General features: G+C 43.0%; 1 protein-coding gene across 3 annotated transcripts in view; it reads right to left on the bottom strand.

The window, feature by feature from the left end:
* Positions 1-8,465: 8,465 nt before the first annotated feature.
* The window catches only part of LRRC8B (leucine rich repeat containing 8 VRAC subunit B), a 66,361-nt gene continuing 59,079 nt past the window's right edge, over positions 8,466-15,747 (bottom strand). For all 3 annotated transcript variants that reach the window (XM_044238647.1, XM_044238648.1, XM_044238649.1), the window contains one exon: positions 8,466-13,238. In XM_044238647.1, coding sequence (XP_044094582.1) covers positions 12,966-13,238 — 273 coding nt within the window. In that variant the 3' untranslated portion in view covers positions 8,466-12,965. The remainder of the gene's footprint in view (positions 13,239-15,747) is intronic.

The raw sequence follows: 15,747 nt of genomic DNA, 5'->3' as shown, positions 1-15,747 counted from the left end.
TTTCTCATCTGTAGAATGGGCATAAGATTTTCATCCTTTAATTTCACCATCCTGTTACACCTTCAATTAATGTATCCAAAGTTCTACTTCCTTGTGCTGTTCTGCCCACCAACCTTCAATGACTTTTTGTCATTTTCACAGTCTTTCCACAGTCTGTCCAGTAGTTTCTGGCATATACCCTTGCAGTTAGGCATTCTGGCCGACCTACTGGCCCCATGACACAGTTTGCTGGTGCCTAGTTTTCTCCTAATTTATCATTCTGCACCTGCAACGTGCTAGGCACTGCACTGCTTGAAGGGGATAAAAAAATGAAGAATATTTGGTTTTTGTCATCAGTTTAATGAGGAAGAAATAAAAAAAATAACCTTACTACCTTGTTATTTTGAATAAAACCACCTAACTCCAATTTTGGAGAAGGAAGGTGGCCAGAGGAGGTTAGAGACAGAATGATGAATGAATGAATGAATGAATGGAGGCTTGACCAAAACACTAAGAGATGATGGTGGGTAGATAGATGATAGATACTATTCTGTATCTCCATGGAAGGAAGGAGCTTCTGATGAGAGAACAGTACGGGCAAAGATACGCGGAGGCTTAGAAAGGCCTGGTAAACAGGACTGCCATGCAGTTCCATGTGGGGGGTTCATAGGAATGCATGTGGGAAGTCCAGCACAGCCCAGTGCATTTGGATTTTGGCCAAAAGAAAACCACTGGGGTCAGGCCACATCGCTGCTTTGTTCCATCCCACAGGGCTCCAAAGGGCAGAACATTAACCTTTGCAGTGAGTCACATGTAAACGACTGTGTTTGCTGGAGTCTCTTCCTCAATGTACTGAGGCTGGGGGCATCTTTCATACCATGTGACAGAGCGAAAAATCAACATGGTTACATTTCTGCTGCTGACATCATTCTAGCCATGTGCCATTGGACTTCATTTTTCCAAGCTTCTTCTAGCTAGTTACAAGAGACAAGACCATTTCCTTTAAATCATACTGCCCAGCTGTGGGAGGGCAGATGAGGATGAGACGGTGGTACATGGTCCCAAAGGAGACTCCTACTGTCCTGTTCTCAGCAGCGCCCTAAGTGGTGACTGATAAATCTTGTTACCCATGGGCAACCCAACATGCCATCATTTGCATGGTGACTTGGCTATCTGATTGCCTCCAAGGAGATATAGATGCTGCCCAGGGCATGGCCTGTTTTTATCAGCCATGTTGGCTATTCCTCCTCTTCATATTAGGCCAGAGAAGAGGGAGGAAAGAAAGGGCCCGAGTACTCCTGATGGAGTACTTTTCTCCTTTTTCTGGAGTACAGATTCTCCTTTTTCTGACCCCATAGATGTCTCTCATTTGGAAGAGAATATCCCATTCACATGACAACCAGTCGGATGGTCAGATACTTATGGAACACCTTGGAGCCTAGACTTGGGTAGACATGGATGCCATCCACCCCAGTTTTATAATCTGGTCAGGAACATAGACACTGAATGAGTAGTAGTAATCAAAAGGATGGATACCTCAAAGTAGAGTGCCAGTTGCAATGAGGACACACAACAGGGAACCCCGAACTTGGACCTGGTCTGGTTCCTATGCTAAGGAAGTGACCCTTGACACCAAACACAGGATGAACAGGAGTTAGCTAAGCAAAGGGAGCATGAAAGAGCATTCTAGGCAAAGAGAAATACATGTACAAGGGGTGGGAAAGATCATGTTTTAAAAGATTTTCTACTGTATTTGGAGGAAAAGTCATCAGAACTAACCAGCAGTGAACACCTACCAGGGTCAGAAAAGATGCTAGGCATTTTATATAATCTCACGGAACCCTCCTGAAGCCATACTTCCATGAAGGTGGGGCCCTTGTTTGTCTTGTCCCCATTGATCACACTGTATCCTCAGTACCTAGGATGGCAACTGCCTGGGAACAAATGCTTAGTATTTGTAGACTAGAGTTTACATTTTATAGAAGAGGAAACAGAGGCGCAGAGACATTAGGTTGGTTACTCACGTGTTACTGGTGGAGAAAATCCTCCAAGTCAGCACGGAGTGGAGTGCCTTCCTGGTAGCCTGCTGATTGTCCAGCTGTGTCTAGGACACTGATCTTGCTTCCCCTTCTTCTCTTAGGACAAGCCTAAGAGCAGTCCTGAGCTGGGCACCAGGGCCCAGAGGAGGAGCACAGCACACAAGATCCAGGACAGCCCGTCACATGTCAGGTGAGCCCGATGGCCACACAGTCTGCCCTAGGAGCTGGTACCCTGTTGGAAGCGTATACTAAATGCAGGGAGAAGCTGACACGCCTCAGTTTACCAAGACTGGAGGTGTGTCTCTCCAACTGAGCCGGTCTGCTGCTTGGACGCTTAGGCTATAGCCCCATGGAACATAATCCTGAGACCTGAAAATTTGGAGGTATCCATGGGCCCCGAGTCAGACTCCAGGCTCAGTGTAAGTGGTGATGGAGTGGCCTCAGATTTCCAGCTTTGGTGCTAAAGCCCACGAGGGTCAAGTACCACATGGGTCACCTTTGTCATTACTGGGACCTATCAACTGAGCATGACAAAGGCCCTTCTGAAACTGTTCTAGCCGGCCTGTCCTCGAGAGCTCCCTTCACTGTCGCACTATCTTTTCTGATGCAGAGATGGCAGGACCGTTCTTCCTACCAGTTCCATCCTCCTCCACTTGCTATTATGCTTTAGGTTCTCCAGTGAATAAAAGTCTTATTCGTATGTCCTGAAAATGAGTCATTTTAAAAGCTCAAAAATAAATCTATGGTGTGTTCAGACTCTTAAGAAAGTTAATATTGGCCCCCATCAACACTTCCTACTCACTGAACCTTCTATGTCAATCAGAATACCAGAGTTGCAGGCACTCTAGGGAACACCTAAGTTCACCCTCTCATTAGGCTCGATTAGGCCAGGCCCCCGAACCCACGGACATATGCATATTGCACTGGAAATGCGATCATTTCTAAGGCAGATGCTGAATTCCACATGTCACAAGGACCTCACGTCCTCTCTCCTGTTGAGCTGACCTCCAGAATCCTCAGCAACACCAAATCCCCTGAGTCACGGCTCACTCTGAGAGAGAAAAGTGTTATTTTCCTACAGGCCCTCCAGTCATGGGCTCAGTGACGGTCTCCGCTGCGCGCGCCAAGCATCACCTATTCCATCTGACTTATTTCCCCCCTTGCAAAAAAATTCTCTGTGGGCACCCTTTTCTAAGCAGGATGAATGAAGACTCACCACCAGTAGAAAAAGGGCCAATTTCTTTCATCTAGAAGAAGATAAACAGACAACATGATTACACAAAGTTGCTTGGTAAGGAATCTTTCCTTCCTTAGCAGAGCTCAGTGGCAGGTTGGGGGACAGGCAGCATCCAAGAGCTGTGGTCGCACTGGGTGCATGGACCCCAGGGACAGCTGACCTGATGTACCACTTGCCTTGAAAGGCATGTGCTTTGATATGACGCCAAAGGCAAATGTCAAGGGAATCAGGGCTTCAAGGAGTGGGTTCTTTGCTTGACTTAAGGCTTTTTCCATAGTTAGCAGTGCATTCAGCCAAAAGGCAAAACCAGGGAGAGACACACCATCAGCTTGGGGTGAGAAACACAGCTTCTTATCTGGAACATGGCATGAATTCAATAAGGACAGCATAACCCGCTCCTCCAAACGTCTAAATCAGCAGAACGAATTTAGAACTAATTTAGCCTGAACTGGGATTGGTAGTCATTTTGCAAGTCTAAAATGTCTGCCAGCATTTCCCTATAATAAATCAGGGCTCTAAGGGAGTTAGACTGCCATGGAGTGAAGCCCAAACTGATGACGAGCCTCATCTCTACCTTGAAACAAAACCCAACATATTAACCTCTCCTTTTAATGGCATGAGGGTCTTTACCCAACATCTCCCACAGGACTCGAAATTCAGAATGGCATTTCATTCTTCAAATGATATCAAAAGTGCTCGGAGCTTAGGTTAGGATATGTAAATAAAAACAGCTCCCCCCCCCCCCCGCCAAATAACCACATTTAACAATATATTAGCACTTTGGATGAAATTTTATATTTACATGAAAGGGTATTTAAAACCGTGTTTGTGCATATGTATGTGAGTGTATGTCTATCTTTTCCCAGAATATTCAGAGCCTGTACATCATAAAGGACAGTATTTGATGCCCAAATCCTCAGCTGTATTCACTGCTCCATCCCTTGTTTGCCATATGACCTTGTCTGTGTGCACTATACAAAAAGTGGGGATTTGGTGCTACAGAGTCCCCAGTTCAAAACTTGGCTGTGCCACACCCTATGCAATCTCATATGTGACCTAATATATCCTTTAACTTGCCTGGGCCTACTTCTTTTTCTATAGAATGGAGATCATGCCTACCTTCATATGTTTTAAGCATTAATAATATTTACAAAGTCTATGGCAGATGCCCAATGTGGTAACTATTGAAGAATGTCTCTTGCAGAGCCTAGTTTTCTTTTAGGTGAAATGGGGACAGGAACCTAAACTGCTTTGTGTCCAGTAATGTCCTATGCCCAGGAGGGGTCATTATTAAGATGCAGGACACAGTTCAAATGAATGCAGCTTGTGAGGGAATGCACAGGACTGGAGTTAGGGAGGATGCCTGGCTGCTGAGCTCAGATCTTCCACTCTTTGTTTACATATAGATTTTCTGGACTTCTGAGAACCAGCCCAGGAGAGCACAAAGTGTACTCACCAGGGACATAAGCAGATAGGTGGCAGCTCCCTCAGACAGTGGGTCTGTGATCTAAACAAGCCAGTTAGGTCTTCCTCTTCAGAAAAGTCTATGTGGTTCCTTCCAGTTGGAAAGTTCTAAAATTCTGAAATTACATTTGTAAGTGAGGGAGCAAATAAAATGGACAGGAAGTAACTCACTGGCTTGGAGAAGACCAACTAGGACAAATATGGAGGAGGAAGAACTGGGCTCAAAGTGAGGGAAGAGGGCGGTGAGCTCTGAAAACCAGAGAACCATCTGGAGTCTTCAAACTGCAAGGTGGGGAAGAGAGTATGTAGTATGGGGTTGTGTTCTTTACTGCACCTCTGTAGAAACAGGCTTTGCAGACCTGTAGTTTGAATAGGGTTCCTCTTCTGAACAGTCAGGAGAACTTGGAAAATGTTACAGTTTCCAAGTTTGTTTTCTCATCTGTAAAATAGGAATAACATACCAAATAAGGCTGTTGGATGGATTGAGCTAGCACGCATACATCATCCGCCACCTGGCTCGTAGCAGGTGTTCAATAACATTATGCTATTTCCCCTCCAGGGATGGACACCATGCTGAAGGAGCATAGACAAAATGATTCCATTTTTATCTTTTCTCAATTTGAAATCATTAATGTAGTTCATGATTTATTGCTCTGTCCAGGTATCACAAGCCAGCAAAATTTTCCCAAGTCTCTTAACGCAGTCTGAATCAATTCTCCTTCATTTGGTTACTTCTTCAGACTTTCCCTTTTCACAGAGCAATTGTAGGAGAACTGGCTCTGTCTATTATGAAAGGGTGACAGAACTCTTCCATTCTCCCCATAATGATCTAAGTCATTTCTCTAGGAAGCACTATAGAGACACCAAGACAAGGATGTCAATCCAAACCCACTTGAGGCAAAGACTAGAAGGAAACTCCTGTCACACCGGTAGCATTTGGTCCTCCTGGGGTTTAGACATTTGCCTTGGGTATTAATTTACACAGATCAAAATATTAATGAAGTAATTGGAATTAGGTGACCAGTTAACTCCGGTTTCCATATGCAATATTCTAGGTTATCCGCTTAAGGAATGCAAATTGGTCCTACCCCCATTCAGTATATTGAAGAAATCTCTTATTTGGAATTTGAAATTGTGACAAGAAACCACCTTCTAGGAAGGGAGACTCTTGATAAGTGAAAGATGTTTATTTTCGTGAGTACAAGCTAAAACATCATTCTTAGTATGACTTAATACTCTCAAAGATGGCATTTAGTAATGGGTGAAAATATGTAAGCTTGGAGTGCATAATTAGGAAAATGCTAAGTAGCACATCCAGAGGAGAGGTGGAGAGGGAGAGAGCGCATCCTGGAAAGGGAGAGGGTGGGGACCAGGAGAGTAAGGTACTTCAGTCCTTCCAAGGGAAAAAAGGGAGGTGAGCCCCAGCAGCTGACAGGCCTGCTCAAGAGGCCTGGGAGGAGATTCTCTATTGGGGTGTGTGTGACAGACTTGTTATGAGCCATGAGAACTCTCACTGGCTCTGCAACCCTTGGCCGCCCCAATCCTCATCTTTACCTTACTTTTGAGATTTTTTTTTAAAGCGGGGGGGAAGAATGGAATAATTAGATAGTTGACACGAAAGTTCATGAATTTTTTTATTTTTATTTTTAAGGATTTTATTTATTTATTTATTTGAGAGAGAGAGAGTGGGGTGGGGGGAGGAGTGGAGGGAGAGGGACAAGCAGACTCTGTGCTGAGCTCAGAGCCCAACACCGGGCTTGATCCTATGACCCTGAGATCATGACCTGAGCCGAAATCAGGAGTTGGGCACTCAGCCGACTGAGCCACCCAGGTGCCCTGAAAGTTCATGATTTTTAGTAATAGAAGACCAATTCCCTTATCTCTCTCAAGGGCACATTGAATAAATATTCAAAGGTTTTTTAAAGGGGTGCCAAATTCTTAACTGCCTAGGGCACCCACATGTCTGGTCTGGTCCTGGTGCCAGGCACTGCTTGAGGCTTTCTGAGTGCCTCTCATTTGACAGGAGTCACTGAGATTAAGTAGGGGCCACTGAATTGTTAAGATCTTACCTTGGGGGTTGCACTGGATAAAGGCAAGGCAAGAAGAAACTATGGAGCCAGAGCTTGTCACCTTCTATTTGATTTATTCTCATCTCAGCGGCAGAGGGAGGCAGAGAGTAAAGAATGGTGTGTGACAGGCCCTCCCCGAACAAGCACCAGGCATGTGTAAAAGGGCATATGCAATTTAAGGTATTTTTTTTTTTATTTTTTAAAAAAAATTTTAAAATTTTATTTATTTATCTGACAGACAGAGATCACAGGTAGGCAGAGAGGCAGCCAGAGAGAGAGAGGAAGGGAAGCAGGCTCCCTGCTGAGCAGAGAGCCCGATGGGGGGGCTCGATGCGGGGCTCGATGTCAGGGCTCTGGGATCATGACCTGAGTTGAAGGCAGAGGCTTTAACCCACTGAGCCACCCAGGCGTCCCCGTAAGGTATTTATGATAAGAAATAATTTGAAAAACTGTGTAGTACGCAGGCAGCTCTACAGAATCACTGGTATTTGGGAGGCAGGATTTATAAATCTAGATCAGAGGATAAGGAGACAACAGGGTGAAGAGAGATTTGTAATTTAAAAAAGACTGTGCATTTTATAAAATGACTTTTTTTCTGATCCTCCTTTGCCATACAAGATCTCTTTTCTTCGGTAAATATGGGGCTTGAGTTCAAAGGAGTGACTCTGGGCCTCTGGACCAATCACTTTTCTGTAGAGCTCAGTGAGGAGTGGGGACAGGGGCTGCAGCTACCAGTGGGGTTTTAGAGAATCCCCAGAAGGGCAACATGGGCTCAACAGCACAGGGGCATCTCTCCCGGCCGACAGGCCCTCACTGTAGTCACAGTCGGGAACGGCTGTTATTTCAGGGTGGAAGGGAATACTGACGAATGAAGTCACACTTTTGCATAAACTCGGGGCCCCATCACTGTCCTGGAGGCTGCTGGCACAGGACCCCAGCGTCCCGAGGTCCCTGGCAGTCCCTTAAATGGCTGCTGATGTCTTGAGTCAGACCCTGGCTTCTTTTCCTCAGTGTCTCCCATTGCTCAGCCCTTCGAGGTGGATGCATGCCTTTCTTGAAGTACCGCACGTTCAGGGTGAAACACGGCCAGCCAGTGTAAGTCAGCAGAGTCACTTTCCTTCATAAAATCTGGTTCCATGTATGTCGAGTTCTGTCCTCCAGCAGAGAAAAGTCTTTGATCAGCTTTTGTTGGGGGAGTAGGAACTTGAGAGGGAGACAGAGAGGAAGGTCGAACTATCATGGACTTATTTTACCCAGTAATTCCATTTTCCCTCTTTTACTCAACCTTCTCAAAATTTCATCTTGCAGTTCTTTACTTTTTATTAATCTGATCCATAGCCAGTGTTAGTGCTGAGCTAACAGTAAATGGAGAAATGAGAGCCAAGAGGAGAGGGAGAGAGCTGGGTCGCCTTGTGAACACCAGTCCCCAAGGACGAGCACCACCGGAAAGGCGGACCTACTTAGAGTCCTGGGGACAGATGTCGCCCCTTGCTCGCTTGCACCAGCATATTCTAGGATCAAACCAGCTCTTTTCAGGGGCTTGTTATTTTGTGATGCATCATCGCATATTTTGAGAACTCCTACTCTTGTCATGAGATTCATGCGTAAATCTAAAATTGACTATCCAGTGAATGATACAGCAGTACACCTACGTGGGGACAAATCAGTAGAGTCAACTTCTTCCAACATTTAATGTTTTTATTTGCCATTTGTTATAAAAATTGAATCTGTGTTTTACACAAAAGGTACTTTAAAACAGTGAAGTTTACCAAAAACCACTGAATCTCAAGCAAAGGGATTCACCACCAAAATGCAGATTTACATGGTAAACCTGAGGCCTCAAAACATTCAGCTTACAAAAAAAAAAAATCTTATATTTTCTAATAATTCATTACCAGAAGCAAAACCCGACTATGTACATGTTTCAAAACAGGTGACAAAATAACAAAGGCAGCTTTCACTGTGAAGCTAACCAAAGAAAATGCCCCCACCCAAGACTGGCCCATTATTCCACTCAGAGTGAAACATCTGAGGAGCTTTAAGAGTATTTAAACATAAATATTTAGGTTTACACACAAGACACATATGCACAGACATGTCGATTCTAATTCTATGCCCCTTTGTATTTTTTAAATTGCACCATCTCTGTTAGAGATAATATAGAACATGCAGGGGGCATTCATAATTGTTTTTCTCAGCAGTGGTGTATTATACAAGTCAAATGCAAAATTTAAACATGAATTAGGTTCAACCGGGAGCCATCTCAGCTCAGTACTTTAGCTCATATATTCTGTATTAATGCTTTAGTGTTGATGAAATTGTTCATATTTAAAAAAAAAAAAAAAGTTGAAGAGAATGGAGTCTATTACCAAAGGTACCGAGCAGATAGTTCCCAGTGGATTTAAAAGTGATGGGCCAGAAACAGGAAGAAACCAATTAAATAGGACTGCAGGTTTTCACTGCTTTCACATTCAACTGAAGAAATAATTATATCCAGGACATTTTCCAACAGCCATTAGTTTATACCATTTCATGTATATAATGTCTTCATAATTCAAAGGAGGATACAAGGGAGCTCCTCCGCCTTCCATCGCCTCCCTCTTGTTTCCAGAAAGAAGTGAACACAGATTTTGATGCAATATCCAGTTCCTGGAAACAAAGTGGACTTACGGTTATATTCTCTTGCTTCTGGGAGGGATGAGAGATCATGGGTTGAATCAGCTCTAAATACTGCAGTGACGGGTAAAGTGGAACAACTCAATCAGGCCTAATTAGAGGCCCTGGCTTCCCCCCAAATAAATACATGCTCAAGGATCACTGCGAGTTCTTTAGCACAAATATATTGTTGTACACAAGTGCTAACCAAGTATAAGGAGGTGAGTGAGTGGAGAGGGAAAACAACATACCTACGTGCAGTTAGGACGATGCTGAGAGAATGTAAAAATGGAAGGAGCGTTTTATGGAAAATATCGGGAAAGAAAGCTGTCACCCAGAGGTTAACTATTTGATTATTTTAATGGTTTGTTAACCCATCATTATGTGATATTGTAATTAAACATACAAAATCTGAATCATGAAATGCATGAAGAACAGAAACAAATATTGTCACTCTCAAACAATTAATATTATGCAAAGAACTCACTGCCGCTTACCACAGCACAGTAGTAACTTTACCAATGAACGAGTTAGGCCACAGCACTGGGAGCCCATGGATCTCTGCTTACCCTGTTTAACACAAACATTTGTTAAGTGACAGTGAAATATGGTGATATCCAGGGGAAAAAATGAAGACTGAGGATGAAGAATGAAAACACGGTCTCTATGTGCCACAAAGACATATCCTAGGGTAGGTTAGGGAAGGAACACTATACCATACCAGGAGTGCTTAAAACTGCCCAGGGTGTCTGTGTCTGTGTGTTGCCAAGCTCATCTGTGAGTGTGTGTGTGTGGTTAAGTGAAACGAAGCTATGCCATTGCTACCATAAGCCACCAATTTTGTTCAGAGTAATAGCCACGTGTATTTTTTGGAAAACATGCTATACATTCTTGGAGATCCTAGGCCAACTAAAGTGTCCTCATTGAATACACCGCATTTTCCTCATTGAGAATCCTCTTAAACGAATACGAACACTCGCAAAATGAAGATCTGCTCCAACAATGCAGTGAAGGTGGCCTCCAATGCCACATTTCCAATATGTCAAGCGGCGGTCTCAGTGTTCACTGCTTCAGGGCCACATTATTTCGAAAGCTACCTAAACACTGGTGTGTAGGACGGAAACAAGACAGAAATCTAAAAACTGTGGCATCAAAGAACAAGATTTGTACCAGTAACCATACCCTAGTGTTTGGAAAGCAGCTTACAATATTCAGTATTGATCCTGATGGTAAGTAATGGGCTTCTAGAAACTGAGAATAGTGGTAAGGAAGACTTAGTCAATGACTTTGGCAGGGAACACAGCTGGTGTGACTAGCCGTGGAGATGTTTTAGTTTGTGAGAATGGTAGCAAAGCTGAAATCTGTTTTTGAAAACTCTTCTTCCTGGAAGGGGGTGGGATTTTTCATGGAAAGGATGGCTAATTATATGGCCACAAATATTTCAATACCTCTCCATGCATCATATTCCATATTCCAAATATTTAAGATAAATCCTACCCAACACTGAAATCAGTACACATGACAATTTTATTGCGAAACATTAAAATGGCAGTTAACTTACATTTAAAAAAAACAAAAAAACAAAAACAAAAAGAGCAAAAACCCTAGATAGAGTCAGAATCTGTTTTCTAAAGTCCTAGAAGAAAGTTTCATCAGTTATGCCTGGGTCCCTGAGAACTTGAATGTTCTGACTAAAGGCAAGTTTTGGTAGGAATTAACATTTTTACACTGTTCCTTCTCATTCAGAATAAAAATAAATGTTTTAGGCAGCTTTTGGTGCTTAGAGTTTTATAGCTCATTTTATTCAAATTACATTTGACATAAGCAATTCCTTTCTGAGCTTGAGTTCAGGGGTGTGTGGCAGGTGAGGGGAGTGACATTTTGCTGTGATTTAAAGACTCACTTTTATCTTTCTGGAAGGGGCAAAGCAAGAAACGACATCCCACACATCACAATTCTGTGTTTACAGTACTTTACCCATAGTGTTTTCCACTTTTGTCTAGGTGCAGTTAACGGGTTACTTCAGAGTTAACATCCAAAATGAGTCGGGCATCATTATGCCCAGACCCGTTAGAGAAAAACATGGTAAAAATGTACATTTCCCAAAAATGAGTCAGTTGACTTTATTCATTTTACAATATGCGTGATAATAAAAGACTACACACAAAGCTGTTTATTTAAAAAAAAAAAAAGGAAGAGCAAAATGCATTCCAGGAAAGTTAGACAAAAGCACGAGATGAACTTCAGTTAAATGGATCTACTGCTTTGTGAGCTTTGAGAATTCTTAAATACTGAATAGAGGCGGAGTGTTTTACATGATAAACACATCTAGAGATCATGCAGATGAAGTATTTTGCTTGAAGTCTTAATTTATCTGGGTGTTATGAAATCAGTTTTAAAGATTCGATTCTGTACCTCTCCCCTCCGTCACAGTTTTTAAACTAATTAAGAATTGTACCCGTACAAAAGCACAGAGACTAGGGAAGAGAGAGGTAGATGATGCGGCCATCCTCTTATGAGGAAACCCCCCAAATATTTTAGGGCATGAACACAAGGCCTGTGTTATCCAAAAGTAATTAGTTGCAGAGTACAAAAACATTCTGGAGCAGGGTGCACACAAACAGGAGACTCGTAAGCAGCCCAAACCAAGTATATTAATAGTAAATTCTTAAATGCATGTGTTCTCTGTACCTTACAAAAATTATTCTCACAGACTTTGAATCCAAGATTATACCATAGAAAATAGTCACAGGTTTTACATTTACTATAAAAATGACTAGCAAATAAGAAAGGCTTTGATGATACAAAAGAAGACATTTTAGTTAATAGAGTAATTTTCAGGATGCCCCGAGGCTGACGGGTCCTTAGTACCCTGTCCTTTTTTATGTTCACGCCAAAGACAGGTGCTTTCTCAGGGCTCACCCTTGTTTCGGGGCTTTCTTTTTTAGGATTCACCATTGTTAAGATAAGCCAAGATGAAGGAAGACTCCAGCAAGCTTGGACAGGAAGTAAAATCAAGCCAACAAGGAATTTGGCCAAGCACAATGTACACCCTGCCTAAAATGATTTCAGAACATAAATCAAAGACAGTGTACAATATACACCAAGGACATCTATATTGATGAATTTATGGTCTAGGTGATAAATATCAAAGCAGGAAGTCCGTTAAAACAAGTGTGCAAATAAGTAAGTAATGAGGACTAGGGGAAGGAGATGAAAGAGTATCTAATCTTCAAGGTAAAAACTGTAACGTAGAGACTCAACAATTTCATGTCCCCCATGTCACCCTCGACGTGTACTTCTCACCTCTTATTAAGTTAAAGATCAGTTATTCACAAGACTTAAGTTCAGTGTTAACACTTTTTACCTGTTTAATTTTAGAGTTAGACACTGAGTTGCTTTAAAGATATTTGGTTATAGTTAGTCATAATTATTACCCATTTTTCATCTTTATAACTTAGAAAATCTTAGTTCTCATTTAAAGCCCTGGGGCAAACTTTTAAACATTATTTTCTCCTTAGGTCAGCATTTATCTAAGCACGTCTGCAAACGTTCTGTTACAGGGAGAGGAAGCGTGTTGAGCAAATTCTCCTCTACAATCAGACAGCTCCGTTTTAGGGACTGACATCCTTCCAGTTCAGGAGGAAGTGTTTCCAGGTAATTACCAATGAGCTCCAGATGAGTCAGGTTCGACAGCTCTCCCACGTGAGGGGACAAACTCATCAGGCTATTTTTCCCCAAAAGTAAACACTGCAGCTTTTTGCACTGAAACAGCCCATCTGGTAGCGTCTCAATCTGGAAAGGGAAAAAAAGAAGCCAGTAAAACTTGTTTTCTGTGGCCTATGATAATACATTTGCTTATTTATGCCCCTACCTTTTCCCAAAAACATTCCTGGACATTTGCAGGACTCCACAGAACAGTGATGATAAATATGAAGGAGATGGAAAAGATAAAGAAAAAAGAAGAACGGCCTGACTTGAAGTTGGCACTGAGGCTACCATGAACTTCTAAACCCCTGCTGTACGTGTGCGTGGGCAAAAGATTTGATTCTAATCATTCTAATAAGCAATTCCCAAACAAAACCTAATCAGTCACCTACTCACAGTCCCCAAGATAAAAAACAACAACAGCAGCATTTTAGGAAAATCATAATTATTCTTGAGGCCGAGGATCAGAAATAACTTGTTCTCAAGAGTCCTCATGAAGAATTACTGTGTAATATAATGAGCAGTAGCCTCAAAAACACTGTGAGTACAGACACAAGGCTATTTCTAGAGATTGAAAACTTCCTTCTGTTAAAGGAAAAAAGTCGACAGAAGCACAGACAAGACGACGTGATCATCTACACATGCACATTTCATTTCCCTCCACATACACACTTCTGAGTCTTTACCCTTCTTCCTGCCCTCTGGCAGTTTCAATGAAATCATGTAACACGGAGAAATAATTTAAAGTATGATAAATAGCCTGAAATTAGGTCAACACCTAGGACTGCTCAAATGAGCTGCTCCCCCATGTGGTGGGTGGTTGCATGGGAATTTCTAAGGGAGTCACAGTCCATATGTGAAAGTTGCTTGTAAGACATCCACAGAAGAGCTGAGAGCAAGCATTCCCCCCCTCTCACCATGCCACTGAAAGGTGAGTTTGCACCAGGCAGTGCTGGACAGCACACACCCTGATCTATAACACTCCACATATTTATGTATCTCTGGATGGGGCATCTTTGCAGCTATGAAATAGTGCAGGCTCCTTCCTTGGTTCAGGACATGGCTTTGGTAGACATAGGGATGAAAGGGGCGCTCGAGAGCTCAGCCCGCTGCTCTGACGGGCTAACACAGCCCAACTGAGCCAGCTTTCTGCTGGAATTTCCAGGGCCATCCAGAACAATCTTCTCAAAAGGATAAACATTCTCTATGCAAACTAAAAAATGGTCAGACTGCCTTCAAAAATGCTCATTATATTGGAAATTCCCCTCTCTTCCATCACCCACACATATACTGAGTCCTGGATATCCTTGGAAATAAATCGAATGATCCCCATTGCTGAGTATGGCATTCAATAAAGTTCGTCATTGCACACCAGAATACTAGGAATAAGCAAAGGAAAAATATCCATCCTTCCCTTTCATTCTCTTCTCAAGTATGCAGATGTAAAACTGTACATACGTAGATTTCGATGTAGAAATGTGGCAGAGAGATAGGAGACAGGAGAAATGGAACCCCTTTCTACTGCAACATCTTCTAGTCAGACCCCTGCTACTCAGAAGTAGGGTCAGGGACGTACAAGTAGAGTAAACAATCAGTCTTGTGCAGCCCAAGCTCAACCCTGAGAGTGCCTATCAGCGTCTAAGTGATGACTTAGGCAAGCCAGCTGAAAAAAAAGGGTAGGCTTGGCTCATCTGTATTCAGTAAATGCAGGCAGAGAGCCTCCGTGCCAGTCTCCCAGTTAGGTGCAGAGGATAAAGCGCTGAGCAAGACAGATGGGTCTTTGAGAGCCATGGTCTAATGCAGGATTTCTCAACTGTGGCACTGTTGACATTTTGGGTGAGGTAATTCCTTTTGTGGGGGTGCCCTGTGGATTATATACTATTTAGCAGCGTCCCTGGCCTCTGTGTCCTAGATGCCTCCTCAGTGGTGATCATCAAAAATGTCACCAGACAAATGTCACCTAGGGGGCAGCAAAAGTGCCCCCATTTGAGAAGCTCTGGTTTCCTGGGTGAGAAATACTAAACAGTTACATGAATTAAATTAATCTGTCATGGATGCTGGGAAGGAGGGGCTGTATTAGAGACTGTCTCAGGGACCCCTCCATCTCCCTAGTTCAGTTAGCTTCCAGATGCCCAGCAAGGACCTTGCTTAACGGGACTCATCTCCACTGGGAGAATACCCGGAAGCCATTGCCGTCACGCTCCTGTCTGGCTATCAGCACTACCAATTCTCATCAATCTTCTTTCAAATTTCTGAATTTGTGATTGTAGCAACTTCTCAGCCCCCTAAGGCAGACGAGGGATTTCACAAGGCAGTGGGAGTGAGCCGGTGGGGCCCCTCAGCTGTGCTGCTGTCATGAAAGGGAGGCAAGGGCTGCGGTTAGCGGTTCTCCTTCCTGAGTGCCAAGTGTCCATCTCAGGGACTTTCTCTCAGGTCAGCACTCAGCTGAGGCGCGCGACCTTTTGTCACCTACCTGAATCCAATTATGTTAAAGGAGGCTGGGGAGTTGTGTTAGAGACGCAAAACTTTCCTTCATTTCAGCTATTTTATTCTGAAAAATCGAACACCTTTAAAAATAGTTTACCCTGGGGATGAC

This window comes from Neovison vison, chromosome 2, assembly GCF_020171115.1.
Source record: "Neovison vison isolate M4711 chromosome 2, ASM_NN_V1, whole genome shotgun sequence".
Lineage (NCBI taxonomy): Eukaryota > Metazoa > Chordata > Mammalia > Carnivora > Mustelidae > Neogale > Neogale vison.
This window is presented reverse-complemented; position numbering and strand designations above follow the sequence as displayed.